This window comes from Amblyraja radiata, chromosome 19 (assembly GCF_010909765.2).
Source record: "Amblyraja radiata isolate CabotCenter1 chromosome 19, sAmbRad1.1.pri, whole genome shotgun sequence".
Taxonomy (NCBI): Eukaryota; Metazoa; Chordata; class Chondrichthyes; order Rajiformes; family Rajidae; genus Amblyraja; species Amblyraja radiata.
In genome coordinates, this window is record NC_045974.1 from 34,615,424 (window position 1) to 34,635,726 (window position 20,303).

Consider the following 20,303-nt stretch of genomic DNA (forward strand, 5'->3'; position numbering starts at 1 on the left):
CGGCTTTGACCTCCCCACCGTCGAAGGGATCTATCGTAGTTGCAGCCAAAATGATCAAAGACCCACTCCATCCTGGCCACACACTTATTTCACCCTTGCCATCAGAAAGAAGGTACAGGAGCCTGAAAACTGTAACGTCCAGGTTCAGGAACAGTTTCTTCCCTACAGCCATCAGGCTATTAAACACAACAACGAATAAGCTCTAAGCTTTGAACTGCAAAAGACTTGCACTATACTTGTTATTTATTGAACTTTTTCTTTTTTTTCTCTTCCCCCGTTATGTACTATGTCTACATATTCTGTTATGCTGCAGCAAGTAACAATAAAAACATTCTTGACTCTCTCTCTCTCTCTTGGTTGGAAGTGCTTTGTCCAATTTTACAATTGCCATCCTTTCCCCACTAGTGGTCATTAATTCGGCTTGTACTCGCTAGAATTTAGAAGATTGTGGGGGGATCTTATAGAAACTTACAAAATTCTTAAGGGGTTGGACAGGCTAGATGCAGGAAGATTGTTCCCGATGTTGGGGAAGTCCAGAACAAGGGGTCACAGTTTAAGGATAAGGGGGAAATCTTTTAGGACCGAGATGAGAAAAACATTTTTCACACAGAGAGTGGTGAATCTCTGGAATTCTCTGCCACAGAAGGTAGTTGAGGCCAGTTCATTGGCTATATTTAAGAGGGAGTTAGATGTGGCCCTTGTGGCTAAAGGGATCAGTGGGTATGGAGAGAAGGCAGGTACAGGATACTGAGTTGGATGATCAGCCATGATCATATTGAATGGCGGTGCAGGCTCGAAGGGCCGAATGGCCTACTCCTGCACCTATTTTCTATGTTTCTATGTGATTTACTTGAGGATATATCAGTTTGGAATTGCATCTTTCTGAAAAAAAGTCAGTGTTCTTTTCTGAGCAATTATGATATTTTTCGATGTTTAACTAAGGAAAGAACAAAGACTTAATTTATTAGTGGCAATTAAATTTGGGTACTCAATTCCCACTTGGGAAGTCGATCTGGGCCAGCCTTTCAGCGCATTGCTGAAGGAGAACACTGTAGTGTCATCTCCCATGTAAGATGCGTTCAGGTGGGTCATGATCCCATGACATCATTCAAAGATGAAAAAGGATGTCCAATATTTATTTCCATAAAAGTGTAATGGCCACTTGTCTGTACTACTTTATCAATCGTGGTTTGTACAGCTGCCTGATATGACTGACAGTAAAACTGTTCGAAGCAAATATTATTCAGCTGTTTCCAAGCAACTTCATATGTCATGAAGAAATGTGAAGCACTTTTGTAAATACCACTCCTTTGGTTGGATGTGAAATGAACTTTAATTCATGGTTAAGTAAACCGGAAATTCCATGTCTCCTATTCATAGAATATTAATTTCACGTCATTTAGTCCTATCAGATAGTAGATTGTATATATGATATGCCCACTGAAGTAACATAGATGTACAATTTAGAAATCAATGGGAAAATTGCTCTGCCCTGAGAGAACAGCAAGCTGTATGTGGAGTCGCAGCTGTTCCTATTAGTAAAGTTGAATAAACATTGAATAACAATGACACTGTATCTATCTATCTATCTATCTTCTATCTAATATATAAAAGTCTGCCTGTCGCCTGCCGTCCATCCGGCTGCCTTTCTGCCTTTTGATTCGTTCCCATCGTGTGATGTCACAATGCCCAATGCTCGCAGATGTCCAATCACAATGCCCAATGCTCGCAGATGTCCAATCGGAATGGAACCATTTACATGGACGGCTTCCGGCTGCATTTCTTCCTTTGATTCACTGCAACTCCGAAACCAGACGAAGAATCGCCGACATCTTTTCCATTTCAGTAGAGATTTCTCTTTTCTTTCTAAGTATCCGCTCCTCATTACATTTCGTCGTGTTTAAGAACACGTTTTTAATCAAATCCTCCCCCCCCCCCCCCCCCCCCCCACCCCAATATTTCAAAAATAAACTGGTTTCTCACCCATAGAAGCAGCGCCAGCCCCAGCCCCTGGTGAACGTTCCATTGTGTGATGTCACAATGCCCGATGTTCACATATGTCCAATCGGAATGGATCCATTTACATATGCCTTTGCAGGAGCCCCAGCCCCTGGTGAACGTTCCATCGTGTGATGTCACAATGCCCAATGCTCAAAGACATTGTTGACATAGATGGAGTACAGAGAAGGTTCACCAGACTGATTCCTGGGATGTCAGGACTTTCATATGAATAAAGACTGGATAGACTCGGCTTGTACTCGCTAGATTTTAGAAGATTGAGGGGGTATCTTATAGAAACGTACAAAATTCTTAAGGGGTTGGACAGGCTAGATGCAGGAAGATTGTTCCAGATGTTGGGGAAGTCCAGAAGTCCAATTGGAATGGATCCATTTACATGGACGGATGCCGGCCGCCTTTCTTCCTTTGATTCCCTGCAACTCCGAAACCAGACACAGAATCGCCGACATATTTTCCATTTCGGTAGAGATTTCACTTTTCTTTCCAAGTATCCGCTCCTCATTACATTTCGTCGTGTTTAAGTACACATTTTTAATCAAATCCTTCTACCACCCCCCCCCCCCCCCCCCCCCCCCCCAATATTTCAAAAATAAACTGGCTTCTAACCCATAGAGGCAGCACCAGCCCCAGCCCCAGCCCCTGGTGAACGTTCCATCGTGTGATGTCACAATGCCCAATGCTCAAAGACATTGATGCCATAGAGGGAGTACAGAGAAGGTTCATCAGACTGATTCCTGGGATGTCAGTACTTTCATATGAAGAAAGACTGGATAGACTCGGCTTGTACTCGCCAGATTTTAGAAGATTGATGGGGTATCTTATAGAAACTTACAAAATTCTTAAGGGGTTGGACAGACTAGATGCAGGAAGATTGTTCCAGATGTTGGGGAAGTCCAGAACAAGGGGTCACAGTTTAAGGATAAGGGGGAAATCGTTTAAGACCGAGATGAGAAAAAAAAAATTCACACAGAGAGTGGTGAATCTCTGGAATTCACTGGCACAGAAGGTAGCTGAGGCCAGTTCATTGGCTATATTTAAGAGGGAGTTAGATGTGGCCCTTGTGGCTAAAGGGATCAGGGGGTATGAAGATAAGGCAGGTACAGGATACTGAGTTGGATGATCAGCCATAATCATATTGAATGGTGGTGCAGGCTCGAAGGGCCGAATGGCTTACTCCTGCACTTAATTTCTATGTTTCCCTCTCATCACCCCTCTCCCTCTCCCACCCATCCCTCTCTCCCCCACCCCCCTTCCCTCTCTACAACCACCCCCTTCTCCTACCCCTCTGTCCCTCTTCCACCACTCCCCCTAACCCTCCCTCCCCACTCTTCCACTTCTATCCCCTTACCCCACCCCTCTCCCTCCCCCACCCCTCTCTCTTCCCCTCCCTTCCCCTCTCTCCCCCACCCCTTCCCCTACCCCTCTGTCCCTCTTCCACCACTCCCCCGTCCCTCTTCCACCACTCCCGCTACCCCTCTCTCCCTCCCCACTCTTCCACTTCTCTCCCCCTTCTCTCCTCCCCCTCTCCCTCTCCCTTCCCTCTCTCCGCCACCCCCTTCCCTCTCTACCCCACCCCCTTCCCTCTCTACCCCTCCCCCTTCCCTCTCTCCCCCCGCCCCTTCCCCCTATCCCTCTTCCATCACTCCCCCTACCCCTCTCCTCCTCCCTCCCCACTCTTCCACATCTCTCCCCCTTCCTCTCCACTCTCCCTCCCCACTCTTTCCCCTCTCTACCCCCCTCCCTCCCTCCTCCCCTCCCTCCTCCCCTCCCTCCCCATCCCCCCCTCCCCCACATCTCTCTCACCCCCTACCCTGCTCTCCTTTCCTTCCCAAATCTATCCCATTTCCTCATCCTCCTCTCCCCTCTTCTCAACCCCCCCCCGCAAACGCCGTTGGGGAAACAGGCCCAACGGGTCTGCACTTGGTCTAGTTAATATATAAAACTCTCGTCCCATCCGTCCGGCTGCCGTCCGGCTGCCTTTCTTCCTTTTGATTCGTTCCATCGTGTGATGTCAAAATGCCCAATACTCGCAGATGTATAATCGGAATGGATCCATTTACATGGACGGCTGTCGACTGCCTTTCTTCCTTTGATTCCCTGCAACTCCGAAACCAGACACAGAATCGCCGACATCTTTTCCATTTCAGTAGAGATTTCACTTTTCTTTCTAAGTATCCGCTCCTCATTACATTTCGTCGTGTTTAAGTACACGTTTTTAATCAAATCCTTCCCCCCCCCCCCCCCCCCCCCCCCCCCCCAATATTTCAAAATTAACTGGTTTCTCACTGGTGAACGTTCCATTGTGTGATGTCACAATGCCCAATGCTCACATATGTCCAATCGGAATGGATCCATTTACATATGCCTTTGCAGGAGGCCCAGCCCATGGTGAACGTTCCATCGTGTGATGTCACAATGCCCAATGCTCAAAGACATTGTTGACATAGAGGGAGTACAGAGAATAGGCTGTAGGCCGAGGAGCTTTATTCTGCAGTTTCGTGACTCAAGTCACCAAACTACATGAAATTTTCACATATTGTGTAAAAATATTTATAAAAATCACCACTGAAACTCGGGAAAATGGGAAAAATGTCGGGAATTTTTTAGTCCAATCAAAGCACGTTTAACATTCAGTCTGCCAGTTGGTCAATCACACGCTTTGTTTCAGGCTAGCACACAAAATGGCTGAGGGAGCTTCACAGATGCCTGTTTTACTGGAGATTCCGATGTGTTGATCTGTGGAATAAATGTAGTGGAAACTTGCAGCAGGTTCATTGTATTTAGTGGGAAAAGCATAAAAAAAGCTGAAGAAAGTGCTGCGAGGTCGATTAAAGTGCAAGAAAGCAAAGTCCCTGCTGAAGTGAGTTAGTTGATTCATGGGGTCCTTCTTTGTGTTCCAGCACATCAGCAGGGATTACTCTACAACATGCTGGCATTAGTTACAATGTTTAATTTACTGTTATAGCTTAGACCCCCCCCCCTCCCCCCCCCACACTCTTTCCCCTCTCTCCCCCCACCCCTCTCCCCCTCCCATCCCACTCTCCCCCTCCCTCCACACTCTTCGCCCTCTCCCTCCTCATTCCCTTACCGTGCACAGTCTCTGTCTTTACGAAGGAACTACAGATGCTGGAAAATCGAAGGTAGACATAAAAAAACCTGGATAAACTCAGCGGGTGCGGCAGCATCTATGGAGCGAAACCCGGAAGAAGTGGTTTCGGCCAAAAACGTTGCCCTTTTCCTTCGGTCCATAGATGCTGCTGCACCCGCTGAGTTTATCCAGGTTTTTTGTTGTTGTACCAGCCTCTCTCTCTCTCTCTCTCTGCCCTTCTCTCTTCTCTCGACTCATGCACGCCCGCTCCAACCCCTCCACCCCCCCCCCCTTCACCTCTCTCCCCCATCCTCTCCTCCCCCCCCCCCCCCCCCTCCCCCCCCCCCCCCTCTCCCTCTCCACCCTCGTCCTCCCCTTCCACACAAAATATTTTTTGTGGGGGCAGGTCCACAGTGTGTGTGACTGTTTGTGTATTTGCCTGTGTGTGAATTGCGATTGTTCGAATTCTTCACTAACCGTCATTCTGACTTTGCTTGTGAAGAGAAAAGTCCTGAATTGCATTTGTCTGATGCACGAAGATTGTTCCCGATGTTGGGGAAGTCCAGGACAAGCGGCTCACAGTTTAAGGATAAAGGGGAAATCCTTTAGTACTGAGATGAGGAAAACATTTTTCACACAGATAGTGGTGAGTCTCTGGAACTCTCTGCCACAGAAGGTAGTTGAGGCCAGTTCATTGGCTATATTTAAGAGGGAGTTAGATGTGGCCCTTGTGGCTAAAGGGATCAGGGGGTATGGAGAGAAGGCAGGTACAGGATACTGAGTTGGATGATCATCCATGATCATATTGAATGGTGGTGCAGGCTCAAAGGGCCGAATGGCCTACTCCTGCACTTAATTTCTATGTTTCCCTCTCCTCACCCCTCTCCCTCTCCCACCCCACCCCTCTCTCTTCCCCTCTCTCCCCCACCCCTTCCCCTGTCCCTCTTCCACCACTCCCCCGTCTCTCTTCCTCCACTCCCGCTACCCCTCTACCCCTCCCTCCCTCCCTCCCCACTCTTCCACTTCTCTCCCCCTTCTCTCCTCCACCTCTCCCTCTCCTCACCCCTCTCCCTCTCCAATTCCTCTCTCCCCCACCACCCTTCCCTCTCCACCCCACCCCCTTCCCTCTCCCCCACCACCCCCTTCCCCCTATCCCTCTGTCCCTCTTCCATCACTCCCCCTACCCCTCTCCTCCTCCCTCCCCACTCTTCCACTTCTCTCCCCCTTCCCCTCCACTCTCCCTCCCCACTCTTTCCCCTCTCTCCCCCACCCCTCTCCCCCTCCCTCCCTCCTCCCCATCTTCCCCATCCCCCCTCCCCCACATCTCTCTCCCCATCTCTCACCCCCTACCCCGCTCTCCTTTCCCTCCCAAATCTATCCCGTTTCCTCATCCTCCTCTCCCCTCCCTCCCCTCTTTTCACCCCCCCAACGGGTCTGCACTTGGTCTAGTAACACTTAAAATCGATGCTTTAAAAATCTGCAAATTGAAGGCAATTAATAATTTGTTGTAATGTGATGATTGTAAGATAAGTCTTTGATGGGTCAAAATGTTATCCCATGGGACGACAGATGACGCAATGGGCTAAGTGTTCGGCTGGCAACCGGAAGGTAGCCGGTTCGAATCCCGCTTGGAGTGCATACTGTCGTTGTGTCCTTGGGCAAGACACTTCACCCACCTTTGCCTGTGTGTGAATGTGTGTGAGTGATTGGTGGTGGTCGGAGGGGCCGTAGGCGCAGAATGGCAGCCACGCATCCGTCAGTCTGCCCCAGGGCAGCTGTGGCTACAGAAGTAGCTTACCACCACCGAGTGTGACTGAGGAGTGAATGAATAATGCGATGTAAAGCGCCTTGAGTATTAGAAAGGCGCTATATAAATCCCGTCCATTATTATTATCACATTCCATGTTGTCTTTATTCTTCATAAATTGTCTCTACCATAAGAGTTATAGAACTATTGTTCACAAAAGGAGGTCATTGTGTCCATGCAGTCCAAAAAAGCAAGGCTTTCTCTGTAATTGCACGTAATAAAAACAGAAAACGCTGGACAAACTCAACAGATCTGGTCACATCTTGGGAAGTGAAACAAAGCAGTTTGTTCTCTTCCCACAGATGTGGCCTGACCTGCGGAGTATCACATTTTCTGTATTATTTTAGATATCCAGCATCTGCAATTTCTGTTTTTATTTTCACATACTAATTGCATATCCTAGCACTAGTTTTGTTGGTTATGACACCTCAAATGTTCTCCCAAATATATTCCTTAAATGTAATTATGTTATCCGTCTCTTTCAGGCAGTGAGTTCCAGAACTCTACCACTGGGTTTAAACTGCTAATACCTTCTAATCCTTTGTGGAAATAAGTGAGAAAACTTTAATGAACCCGAAGGATATAAGACCTATGTGGAATCACACTTGTTCATATCAGTAAAATTGAATAAACATTGAGTAAAAATTACCCCTCTGATTCGCTCTAATCTCTCTATTAATTTCCTTAAATATGTTCCCTCTTTTAATGATATCTGCTAAAGAAAATAGTTCCTTCCGGTTACTGATCGCTGCCAAGGAAAATGAATCCTTTTATTTGTCCATTCTGGTCCTCATCTTTTTAACCACTTCAATTCAAATACCCCTCAGCTTCTTATGCTCCAATGAAAATAAAAATCCTGTCCAGCCAGTTTTTCTCCTACAACTAAATTTCAACTGTATTTTTTTGCAATCCTCCTCTGCCACCTCCATTCTGTTCCCAATGCGATGACCAGAATCTAATAGATTTGTAACATTTTGTGCAAAACCTCCCTGACCAATTATCTTATCCACCTTATCTACCCTTAACTTGTTCCAGCATTTTCAGGCATGTGTGGACCTACTACAAGATCCCTCTCTCTGTCCACAGTTTAGTTTATTGCCACATGCACCAAGGTGCAGTGGAAAACTTTTGTTCTGTGCTAACCAGGCAGCGGAAAGACTATACATGATTACAATCGAGCAATCCACCGTGTACAGATACATGATAAAAGGAATAATATTTGGTGCAAGCTAAAGTCTGATTAGAGTCTGAGGGTCTCCAATGAGGTATAGTAGCTCAGGACCAAAGTTCCTCTAGTATCTTTGCTCAGGACCACTCTCTGGTTGTTGATAGGATAGTAAAGTTGCCTGATAACAGCAGGGAAGAAACTTATCAGGCAAAATCTTTCCAGTATTCTGCAATGTAGTGTGCATTTCATTGTCTTTTTGTTTTCCCCAAATGCAGTTAGAATGCTGCATGTGTTTAATTATTTGAAACATATTTAAGTATTTTGATTTTTTAAAATATTTAGTCGAGAAGATGCCAACAAGATATGGACGCTCAGCAGCTCAAAACGTTGCAAGGAACAAACGATGAGAGAAGAAAGAAGGTGGGAGAGAATACCAGAGCGGACACTTGTCATGGAAACTGCAAACAAGCCTAGAGCCACATCACTGACGCTAAATCACAGAGACGTGGGCTAACGGGAGGGGCAGAACTCTACATTCACTGTTGCCTGGAGACCAACAATGTTTTTTTTCGGAAAGCTCCGACGAATTCCCGATCTTCGCAGAGCTCCGAGTCGAGTGTTCGCTCTTGAGAACGTACGAGTGCGACAGGAACGGTAACAGTTATCTTAGATGGTTATTGAGGCGAATATTGTGTTTAATGCGAATTACTTTCATGAGAGCTTTCTCTGCGTGAGAGTTAGAATGGAAAGCAGTTCATAAAGAGGTCGATGGCGCAGTCTTCTACCACCTCCCCATGGATCAGCAATGAATTACACCAGCTCTCAAATTGTACATATAATTTGCATATCAAGTCAGGCCGAGTTTACTGTTGTATGTACATGTGTACAGTAAGTACAGGTACAATAAAATCCTGCTTGTAGTAACATCGCAGTCACATAGACTCCGACAATATACAAAACATAAATTATACATAAATTACACAGCACAGAGAAAAGGAAAAAGACCATGCAAAAAAAAAAGACATTGCTGACAATTGCTATTCCCTCCAAGTGTCATTCAGTCCATTTTAATTCATTTACACAGTGGGATTACAATCTTTTATCTTCCTATCTGATCCAACATATGGTTATTAGGCTAGCCCAATGTCACCCAGGTATGTGTAAGAAGGAACTGCAGATGCTGGTTTAAACTGAAAATAGACACAAAAAGCTGGAGTAAGACAGCAGGACAGATAGCATCTCTGGAGAGAAGGAATGGGTGATGTTTCGGGGTCAAGACCCTTCTTCAGACCCAGGTATTCCCAGTTTCTCCATCTATCCCTCTTTCACCATCTCTGCAACTTAAATCTATTTTCTCTCTTTCTCAATCCTGTCACTGGCCTGAAACATGGTTTGCTTTACAGTTTTCACAGATGCCCCCGGACCAGCTGAGTGTGCAGCAGCATTTTCTGTTTTTATTTTAAACGTAATATCTGTTTTTTCTCACATGTTCAAGTGAAGAGTAATTCATCAAGCTCCTGACTTCTGCTTTGTATATGATGGTTAGGCTTCAGGATGTTAGAACATGAGACACTTGCATGCCATATGCCATATATATTGAAAGATATGGAAGATTGGTTAGTTGACAGGAAATACAGCAACAAATACAGGAAAAAAGGGATCAAGTTTGGGTGGCGCAGCAAAGATTAGTGATTGGACACTAACTGCTTGCAATGTATATTAATAAGTTTGACTCGGGGACTGAATGCAATGAATTATTGCCAATGAAGTAAAACCAGGAGAAAAAATGAGCTATGAGACTAAGACAAAGAGGCTGAAAAAGGGCAAAGTGAAGCTGAATGATGGAATGGAATGTTGAGCAATATGAAGTTTTTTGGTTGGAAAGCAGATAAGTGCAAAGCTGGGGAATGTTAGTAATATTGAGTGTTTCACTTGGACCGTAGAAAGTTAACATGCTGATTCAACAAACAATTTGAAACGCAGAGGAACAAGGAAATCTTAGTGAAATTGGCTAGTAGATCCAAGATTTCATTTTTTTCGGAAAAATCAAACAAATACACTGCTGAGCATGTGAAAGTTAGCTTAACCTGGAGTGAAATTGGATCGTGGGGCCAAACATTGTTTTCATAAAAATCCAAAAAATACATTGTGGAGCATCTGAAAGTCAGTTTAACCTCAAGTAGAGCATTAATGTGAAAATAAAAACAAACCATAGATGTCATAAATCTGAATAAAGACAGAAAATACTGAAGCACTCAGCAGATCAAGCAGCATTTGCGGAAACAGAAACAGAGTAAATGATTTAATGACAAATGCCTTACAAATACTTCCCCAGGTTTTGGACTTCAACTATTTTCTAATTCGGATAGGAATTAAACATTGTTGTTTTAAATATATCAGTTTTTCTATGTGAAGCAGTGATTTACTTTCTTCAATCTAGTATACTGCATTTGGTAGTACTGACATTTTCGACACGGGAGAAACCAAACATAGTTTGGTTTATTGCTTTGTGAAGCATCTGTGATAAGTCCACAGGAATGATTCAGAGCTTACAGTTGCCTGCTATTTTTATTCCCCAAACCCCATCCACCTCACAATGTCTGCGGCCTCAACACTGTTACGAGGCCCGAAACATGCTTGAGAAACAATGCTTCATCTTCCACCTGGACATGTTGCAGCCTTCCTGACTCAATTTTCATCAGAACTAGAGAAGAAAGCAAACAAGTTAACTTACACTAACAGAGAAGTTGAAGGAAGGATGGATACATGGAATACTGGTGACCCCATGGTAGTTTTCACTTTTCTTTAACTATTGAACTGGAGTTGCAAATAGATCACCGCTTCAGTGTGCGAGGACAACACTTAGTTAGTCGAGAAAAATAATATTTGAAGATCAAGACTTGACAAAAAACTCCTGATCAAGTGGGCAGTATGATCGTTGTCATCTCATGAGCTTCGTAGACCTATATTATTTATAGAAGGCGCTTTAAGGTACTGGAGATATATCATTAACACTATCTCTGAAAAAATGTACTGATTTCACTGGAAAGATAAGTGAAGTCAGTGCTCCTTCACAGGCCAGCATTCCAGCACTAAGGCCCCGGTTGCATTCAATTTGCTATAGTGGGCGGAACACATTGTTCGCATGACTGACACAAGACTCGTGAAACTGACACATTTTTCCGAGCAATTTCTTGCGAGGAGACTACGGTTGGACAGAGCAAATGATTCAAAGATCTGCTCAAAGTTTCCTTGAAGAAGTACAACTCCAGCTACTTCTGGAAACCCTGAAATATGACTGAAAGTAGAGAAGGAGCATGTGGGATGGTTTTGCAAACCTTGGTGAACACACATAAGGTGCCAGAGGAATATACCTTCTCACAAACTACTCACCTGCCTGCCTGCCCCCATAGCCACCCCTGCCCCTTTAGGAGAATCGCAGTTCCTGCATTGCCCTCATTAGCCATCTCAGAAATCACCAAGTTCAAGTTCAAGTGAGTTTATTGTCATGTGTCCCTGTATAGGACAATGAAATTCTTACTTTGCTTAAGCACACAGAAAATAGTAGGCATTTACTACAAAACAGATAAATGTGTCCATATACCATGATATAAATATATACACACATGAATAAATAAACTGGTAGTGCAAATAACAGAAAGTGGTTGCTAATAATCAGAGTTTTGTCCGAGCCAGGTTTAATAACCTGATGGCTGAGGGGAAGTAGCTGTTCCTGAACCTGGTTGTTGCAGTCTTCAGGCTCCTGTACCTTCTACCTGAAGGTAGCAGGGAGATCAGTGTGTGGCCAGGATGGTGTGGGTCTTTGATGATACTGCCAGCCTTTTTGAGGCAGCGACTGCGATAAATCCCCTCGATGGAAGGAAGGTCAGAGCCGATGATGGACTGGGCAGTGTTTACTACTTTTTGTAATCTTTTCCTCTCCAGGGCGCTCAAATTTCCGAACCAAGCCATGATGCAACCGGTCAGTATGCTCTCGACTGTGCACCTGTAGAAGTTAGAGAGAGTCTTCCTTGACAATCCGACTCTCCGTAATCTTCTCAGGAAGTAGAGGCGCTGATGAGCTTTTTTGATAATTGCGTTCGTGTTCTCGGACCAGGAAAGATCTTCAGAGATGTGCACGCCCAGGAATTTGAAGTTCTTGACCCTTTCAACCATCGACCCGTTGATATAAATGGGGCTGTGGGTCCCCCTCCTACTCCTTCCAAAGTCCACAATCAGTTCCTTGGTTTTGCTGGTGTTCAGGGCCAGGTTATTGCGCTGGCACCATATGGACAGTTGCTCGATCTCTCTTCTGTACTCTGACTCATCCCCATCAGTGATACGCCCCACAATAGTGGTGTCATCAGCGAACTTGATGATGGAGTTCGCACTGTGGTTCGCTACGCAGTCATGGGTATAGAGTGAGTACAGCAGGGGGCTGAGCACACAGCCTTGAGGTGCTCCCGTGCTGATTGTTATTGAGGCCGACACATTTCCACCAATACTAACAGACTGTGGTCTGTGGACGAGGAAGTCGAGGATCCAGTTGCAGAGGGATGCGCAGAGACCCAGTTCTGCGAGTTTGGTAACCAGTTTGGAGGGGATGATTGTGTTAAATGCCGAGCTGTAATCAATGAATAACAGCCTGACATATGAGTTTTTGTTGTCCAAGTGGTCCAGTGCGGAGTGGAGGGCCAGCGAGATCGCATCCACCGTTGATCTGTTGTGGCGGTATGCGAACTGCAGTGGGTCCAGGTTTTTGTCGATGTAGGAGTTGATTTGCTCCATGATCAACCTCTCAAAGCACTTCATCACCACCGGCGTTAGTGCCACTGGTCGATAGTCATTGAGGCACGTCACCTTACTCTTCTTGGGCACCGGTATAATTGATGCCCTTTTAAAGCAGGTGGGGACCTCAGACCTCAGAAGTGAGAGGTTGAAAATGTCCGTAAAAACTGCCGCCAGTTGGTCCGCACAGGTTTTTAGAACACGGCCGGGTATACCATCAGGTCCAGGTGCTTTTCGGGGGTTCACCCCTCTGAAGGATTTCCTGACATCGGCCTCTGTGACTGAGACTGAAATGCCATCACAGCGAATGGGGGATCGGGAAGGCACATCAGTATTCTTCCTGTCAAAGCGTGCGTAAAACGCATTGAGCTCGTCAGGGAGTGATGTTACACCGGCATTCGAGCTGCCTCCTGGTTTTGCCTTGTAGGAGGTGATTGCATTCAGACCCTGCCACAGCTGCCGAACATCTGTCTCGTCCTCCAGTTTGGAGCAGTGTGCAAACCAGGGTGGATGCAATTTATCTTCGATCGTGACGGACTACCTAGGAAGAATTAGGTTCTCAACCTGGCCAATATTTTGCCTTAAATTCTATGAGCTTCAATTCTAGCTAACGATCTGTAATGTAGAAGTTTATTATGGAAATCATTTTGCCAGTCTTTATGAAGACATACTGTAAACAAAATTCCCTTCATCTTTTTAATGGCTTACTTACATTTGTTTACTTGTGCTGAACCCGATTTATCCTTCGTATATTCTTGCAATCTTTCCAGCAATTTACTTTGTTCACATTAATTTCCTTTACTCAGATCTCCTCCAGGCATTGGCTGCAATTAAGAAGATTGCACCATTAGTGTCATTTAATCCATTGTGGTATCCACCCTTTCACAGGTGTTGCCTTATTTAGCTCCACTACCACCCACCTTCTCCACAACTTAAAACATGTTTGATTTCTAACTTTTCCAAATTCTGATCAACTTTTCATCAGCCTGAAATGTTCTTCAATCCAGAAGCATTGATGAGTATCTCTCCTGATTTCTGTTTTTACTTCTGATTTGCAGTTTCCAAAGTTCTTCTTAATCGGTTCAAAATGTTCTCAATCATAAAATTCAACAGCTTACTTATGAAGGAAGTTAGACAACAAGCTTACAGTTCCCTGGTTTTCTTCCTACAATTTTCTTCAGTAATGGAGTTACATTTGCAGTTTTACAATCTAAAGGAACAGATCTTGTAAAAATTGTGGTGGTAGAATCTGTAATTTCTTTATCGACTTCCGTTAAAAATTGTTGGTTGAAAATCTTCAGGCCATGAGGACTCATAAGTCTTTAGTGCCATTCTTATTTTTATGCTGTTTTCATGGTTTCAATCATAGATTTATCTTTAATTTCCCTAGAATGTCCGATGTATTGTCTTCTTCACATACGATGAAGACTGGCATTAAATAATTATTCAATAGTTTGCCTTGTTTTTAATTATAATACCAGCTGCTATACCATGCCTTTCTCAGGTATTATACTGGCAATCATGATGTTGCATGTATTTCCATGCAATCAGGTATTACAATGGTCCTAGTAAATGAAATAAAAATGAACTTAAATTTATAAGCATTCCAAGAATAATATAATTAGAGGGGTCATAAGGAATAGTAGAATTAGGCCATTCGGCTCATCAAGTCTTCTCCGCCAATCAATCATGGCTGATCTATCTCTCCCTCCTAACCCCATTCTACTGCCTTCTCCCCGTAATCTCTGACACCTGTACTAATCAAGAATCTATCTATCTCTGCGTTAAGAATATCCATTGACTTGGCCTCCACAGCCTTCTGTGGCAAAGAATTCCACAGATTCACCACCCTCTAACTAAAAACATTTCTCATCTCCTTCCTAAAAGAACGTCCTTTAATTCTGAGGCTATGACCTCTAGTCCTGGACTCTTCCACTAGTGGAAAAATCCTCCCCACATCCACTCTATCCAAGCCTTTCACTATTCTGTATGTTTCAATGTGATACTCCCTCATTCTTCTAAACCCCTCCGAGTATTGCTCATCATAGGATAACCTACTCAATTCTGGGATCATTCTTGTAAACCTCCTCTCGACCCTCTCCAGAGCCAGAGCATCCTTCCTCAGATATTGTGCCCAAAATTGCTCACAATTATGCTAAAAGTATGTTAACTAAAGATACCATTAAATCACACACACTGTAACTAAATCTGTGTGCAAAAAATATATAGTTCTTATTCAGTAGATTATGTACCAATGTGCAATCCAACGATGTAGAGATTTGTAGGTTCATTGGCTTCAGTAAGTTGTAAAAATTGTCCCCAGGATAGTATGCTGGGTGATCGCTGGTCGGCGCAGACTCGGTCTGTTTCTGTGCTGTATCTCAAGTCATATCACACTACAGTACTTTTTTTGCATCTAATGTAATTGTAAAAGGCTTGAAGCTCAGCAGCATACAATAGAAGGGAAAACAGGACAGACGGAAGGATTTGGGCTCTAATATGGTTCATGTGTGTTCAAGGGATCAATGCCTTTCCCATTCAGTAGGTACTACTTGGGTATCTTGAGTAAGGAAACTTAGAACAGAAGTTTAACATTGTTTAGTGCTTCCTACAGGCTTTGGGTACATTTTTTAATTTGATTTGCAAATTTAAATCTTTAATCAATATTTGACATAAGGATGTTAACGTACAATAATGATTTTAAATGCGCCATTTGTCTATTAAGGAGCAAAGTTTAAGATAGGTTGACTTTTAGTCTTTTAGACTGGATGTATAAACAATGTATGAATTGGGGAATATCCATTTGCACCATAGGTTCATGTTGTAGGGGGGAGAATTAGGCCATTCGGCCCATCAAGTCTATGCCGCCATTCAATCAAGGCTGATCTATCTTTCCCTCTCAGTCCCATTCTCCTGCCTTCTAACCATAACCTCTCACACCCGTAAGAGACATCCTTGCTTTACTATAAATCATTTGCACAGATTATAGTTTGCACAAAGTGAGGTTTATATGACACAACCAGCATCTGCAGTTCATTCTTAGACTTTATATGACACAACAATTGGATATGGTTTTCTCTAACTAAACATTGAGGTTAAGGTGGTCAACCTTTGTATTCTTCTTCTTATCGAGTCCACACACAAGATTAGAAGTTGTTCAGCCAGAGCTGAATACACTTCTCGGCATCTGCATACAATGGTGTCTTTCTTGTGCTTCTTGTGCGTGGTGGTGCAAAGATGGTGAAAACAGGGCCGCGACGTGAACGCTCTTTCCTTGATCCCAACCTTTGTATTGTAATCCATGAGTCCAGTTTCCTTGGTTTATAAAAGCTTAGACATTCAGGGTAGCTTGTATTTGATTTTAAACACAAGAGTCTTGCAAATTATAAATGATTGTTGTTATTAAGAGGAATGACTGGTCCATTGCTATCCTCACCTTGGTGCTAGTTTAAATGCAAGCATTTAGTATTGTAATTGGATTGAGTTATCAATCCCGAGTGATTAAAACAATTAGTTAAGGTGGAAGGTTAATACTGCAGCATTAACTCTATTTCTTATCACAATTGCTGCTTGAGGTGCTGAGCATTCCCAACATTTTCTGATTTAATTTTGTGTTTGCAGCGTTAACATTATCTTTGTTTTGTATGGGAAACAGTTTGGTTACTTACGAAGTGAGATGATCACTTTTTATCATATTCCTTTACGAGGATTTTTTTTGTTGTTGCTTTACTTGCAGATGTCGCTCGCAAATAATTTGATTTAAATTTGATTAAATGCCTCTGCGAACAAGAATAACATGTTACACAGCCTGGGCAAATGCACGATGTTCTTCACTGAGTCGTCAGCTCAACAATATATTTATAGAGCTGTTCACAGACAATCATTTGAAAAAATTGTTAGAAAGTAAGTTCAAATTCGTTAAAAAATGATATTTGATTGTAGTACATATATGCATCATTAACTTTTCTATAATTGAATGGACTTAACCCTTTCATTACTCAAATATTTGTGTGGAATATGTTAAGCCTAACTCAAATGAAAACATTATCAAATACAATTTTAATTTGGCCTTCGCCATCCATTTTAATAACGTAAATAGCAGCCTTTTATGAACAATCAATTGTAATGGCAGGTTTCCATGTTACTAGAGTAACATTTAAACAGGCAGAATATCTTATTAACTGGCAGATGGCTAACTATTAAGTATATAGTGTTTTACAATATTGCTGTATGCACTTTATATAGAAAGATATTATACATGTGGTGTATTAAATATTACCTTTCTGTATACTTGCATAATAGCTAATAAATTGGGAATGTAAATTGCACTATTTATTTGTTGTATAATGCAGACTTTACAATTAAGCAATTTGAACTGAGATCTATTTATTTTATTCACAATGAAAGTCCACTTTTAATGGGGTTTTTTCCCGATGTGTTTTTTGGTTAGGTTTTACTGGAAAGGCACCCAGGAATATGAACGGCATGGCTCAACGTCAATCTAAACAGAATCTTATTCCACGATTTGAGTTGTTTTTAGAAGAACTACAAAAAGCTGGCATCATACCTAAGGATAGTAAAATCGACTGTGGCCTGATTGCCAAGAAAAATATTAAATCTGTATGTAAAAGGGTCTCTTTTATTGTTAACTTCCACTTGAATAACACTTCAGATGGGTTATCTTAATAGCTTATTTTTGACTAATTTAACGAGCAGACACGTTTACTTTTCAATGCCGTGCATTTAAAAAAAAATCGTGATTAAGCGGTAACAGTAAGGTGAGAAGATTCATGTGCATCACATGTCCCCAGTGAGGAGCTGAATTCACAGGGACTATGGATCAAGGAAGTAGGACAACATCGGGAGCACCTCATCAACTGCATTCGGTGCTCCCGATGTGGCCTCTGTTATATTGGTGAGACAGAGCGTAGACGGCAAACATTTCGTCAAACATTTACACTCGGTCTGCCAAGGCCTACGGAATTCCCGGTTGCTAACCATTTTAACTCCCCTTCCCATTCCCATACCAACCTTTCTGTCCTGGGCATCCTCCATTGCCACAGTGAGGTCACGCACAAACTGGTGGAGCAGCACCTCACATTCTGTTTTGGTAGCTCACAACCCAGTGGAAAGTTGAATTCTCCAGTTTTATGTGAACAACTCTCTCCCCCTCCCCTTCCTTTCTCCCATTTTATCTCCCTCTCTTCCCAGTGCCCTACCTGGATGCACCCACCCATTTCTCCCTTTCCCCTTCACCGCCTTCCCTTCCACCTGTAATCCTTCCTCTTGATTTACATTTCACACCCCTTCTGTTCTCCTTAACTCAGACATTATGTTTTCTCATCTTGGTCCTTTGTCCAAATGTCTGCCAATCACCCCCGCCCCCCCCCCCCCCCCCCCCCCCACACCTCACCCCACCTGTATCCACCTATTGCTTGGCTTTTGCCCCCTCCACCTCTCTTCCACCTTTCTCCCCTGACTACAATCACTGAAGAAGGTTCACAACCCAAAGCATCGCCTCTCCATGTTTTCCAGAGATCCTGCCTGACATGCAGAGTTACTCCAGCACTTTCTGTTTTTTGTATCTGAAATGTATCATTGTCCATATCGTATCATATTGTCATATCACCATATGTACTGTAGTTACAAACACTGCATTGTAAAATTTATTTTGGAGCCCGACCCAAAATGTTGTCTGCCCATTTCCCTCCACAGATGCTGCCTAACCCATTGAGTTCCTGCAGCAGTTTTTTTTTTACTCAAAACCCCAGCATCTATACACTCTTATGTAACCCTCTCTAAACTTTAATTTTAATGTCTTACAGTTAAAGCTTCCCCATCTGTACCCCATGGCTACTCTTCTATCATAATGAATTATTATAATGGCACGTGGATTAAATGACGTTATCTGTATGCTTAAATTCAAATTCACTCATTCTTTCTTTCCCTGTTTGGAAATACAATAAAAGTACTGTCACTTGCATGCGAAGCTGATCTGAGAACATACGACATTCAAAACAATGTATTGCTGACTTCTGAGTGCACTTACATCAGGGGGTGTAGAGCGCCCCAAGAAAAATACACATTGTCATTGTTAAAACTCCAGTATTCTCATCCAACATCCACAGACACGCTGTTGGATTGCATCGCGACTTGGTTGGGTTGCCCAAGACCACATGAAATCGTGGATGTTGCCCAGCCCATCACACAGACAAGAGTCCCCACATTCACTACATCTACATTTCACGCTGCCTTGGGAAAGCAGCCAAAATAATCAAAAATTTTGCCTACCCCGGGCATCTTCTCTTTGCTCCAGTTGGAAAGAAGGTACAGAAGCTTGAAAGTGTGTACCACCAGCCACAGGAACAGCTTCGTCCTTTCTGTTAACAGGCTTCTGAACGGTCCTTCCATAAGCTAGGGTACTGGCCAATTCTCCTCTTATAGCTGACATTGGACTTTGTCTGTTTAACTATTGTGCTACAATGCTAAGACCTATATTCTGCACCCTTTGCTCTACCCCATTGTACTTGAGTTTGGCCTGATCACAGTATTATCTGATCTGATTTGGGCAGCATGCAAAACAAACGTTTCACTGTATCTAATAATAAATCTAAAGCATATGTTCAAACATTTTCATGATCTCACCTTTTCTATTTCCATGATTAATTCCAACATTCACCTGATAAGTCTACATTCCCCTTTTGTAGCCTTGAAATCCCTTGCTCCAACAGAGCCTTAAGATAACTAGGCCTTAACTTTGGGAACTATTTCCCAAATCAGCTCCAACTGTCCCACTTGGATATTTCTTAAATCCTACACCCTGTTTAAAATTGCTCTGTTTTTGCTCATGTGGCAAGTTGTTTTAATTTAGTATAATTCAGAGAGACAGCAGGGAAACAGGCCCTTTGGCCCATTTATTCCATGCCAACATTGTGCATACTCTATGTTACCCCATTAATCCATTCACTCCTTTCTTACTGGGGGGCAATGTACAGATGCCAATTAATCTATAAACCTGCAGGTCTTTGGGATGTGGGTGGAAACCGAAGCAAACGGAAGAAACCCTCAGGGGGAAACAGGAAGAATCTGCAAACTGATTGAACCTGAGTCTTTGGTGCTATGAGGCAGTTTTGATACGTTTTACTCCATCAAAACTGCCATTTTAAAACAAGTTGTTCACTCTTGTCCAAGTTACACTTCAATTTCTCCTAAATGCAAAATCAAGTCAAGTCACATTTATTTATATAGCACATTTAAAAAAACAACTCTCGTTGGCCAAAGTGCTTTACATTTGTTATAAGAATAGTATAAACAAACAAACTACATAAATATATACAGTACATATAGCCCTCGCTCAGTGGACGTCAGGAAAGGCTTGGGAGTATAGATAAGATTTTAGTCTTGACTTAAAGGAGTCGATGGAGGGGGCAGTT

The 20,303-nt window shown here is 43.2% G+C and overlaps 1 protein-coding gene across 1 annotated transcript in view; it reads left to right on the plus strand.

The window, feature by feature from the left end:
• The first annotated feature begins 8,515 nt into the window (after nt 1-8,515).
• Nucleotides 8,516-20,303, plus strand: part of LOC116984113 — a 98,382-nt gene continuing 86,594 nt past the window's right edge. Inside the window, exons 1-3 of the mRNA XM_033038205.1 lie at nt 8,516-8,736; nt 16,607-16,773; nt 17,321-17,490. Coding sequence (XP_032894096.1) covers nt 16,644-16,773; nt 17,321-17,490 — 300 coding nt within the window. The 5' untranslated portion in view covers nt 8,516-8,736; nt 16,607-16,643. The remainder of the gene's footprint in view (nt 8,737-16,606; nt 16,774-17,320; nt 17,491-20,303) is intronic.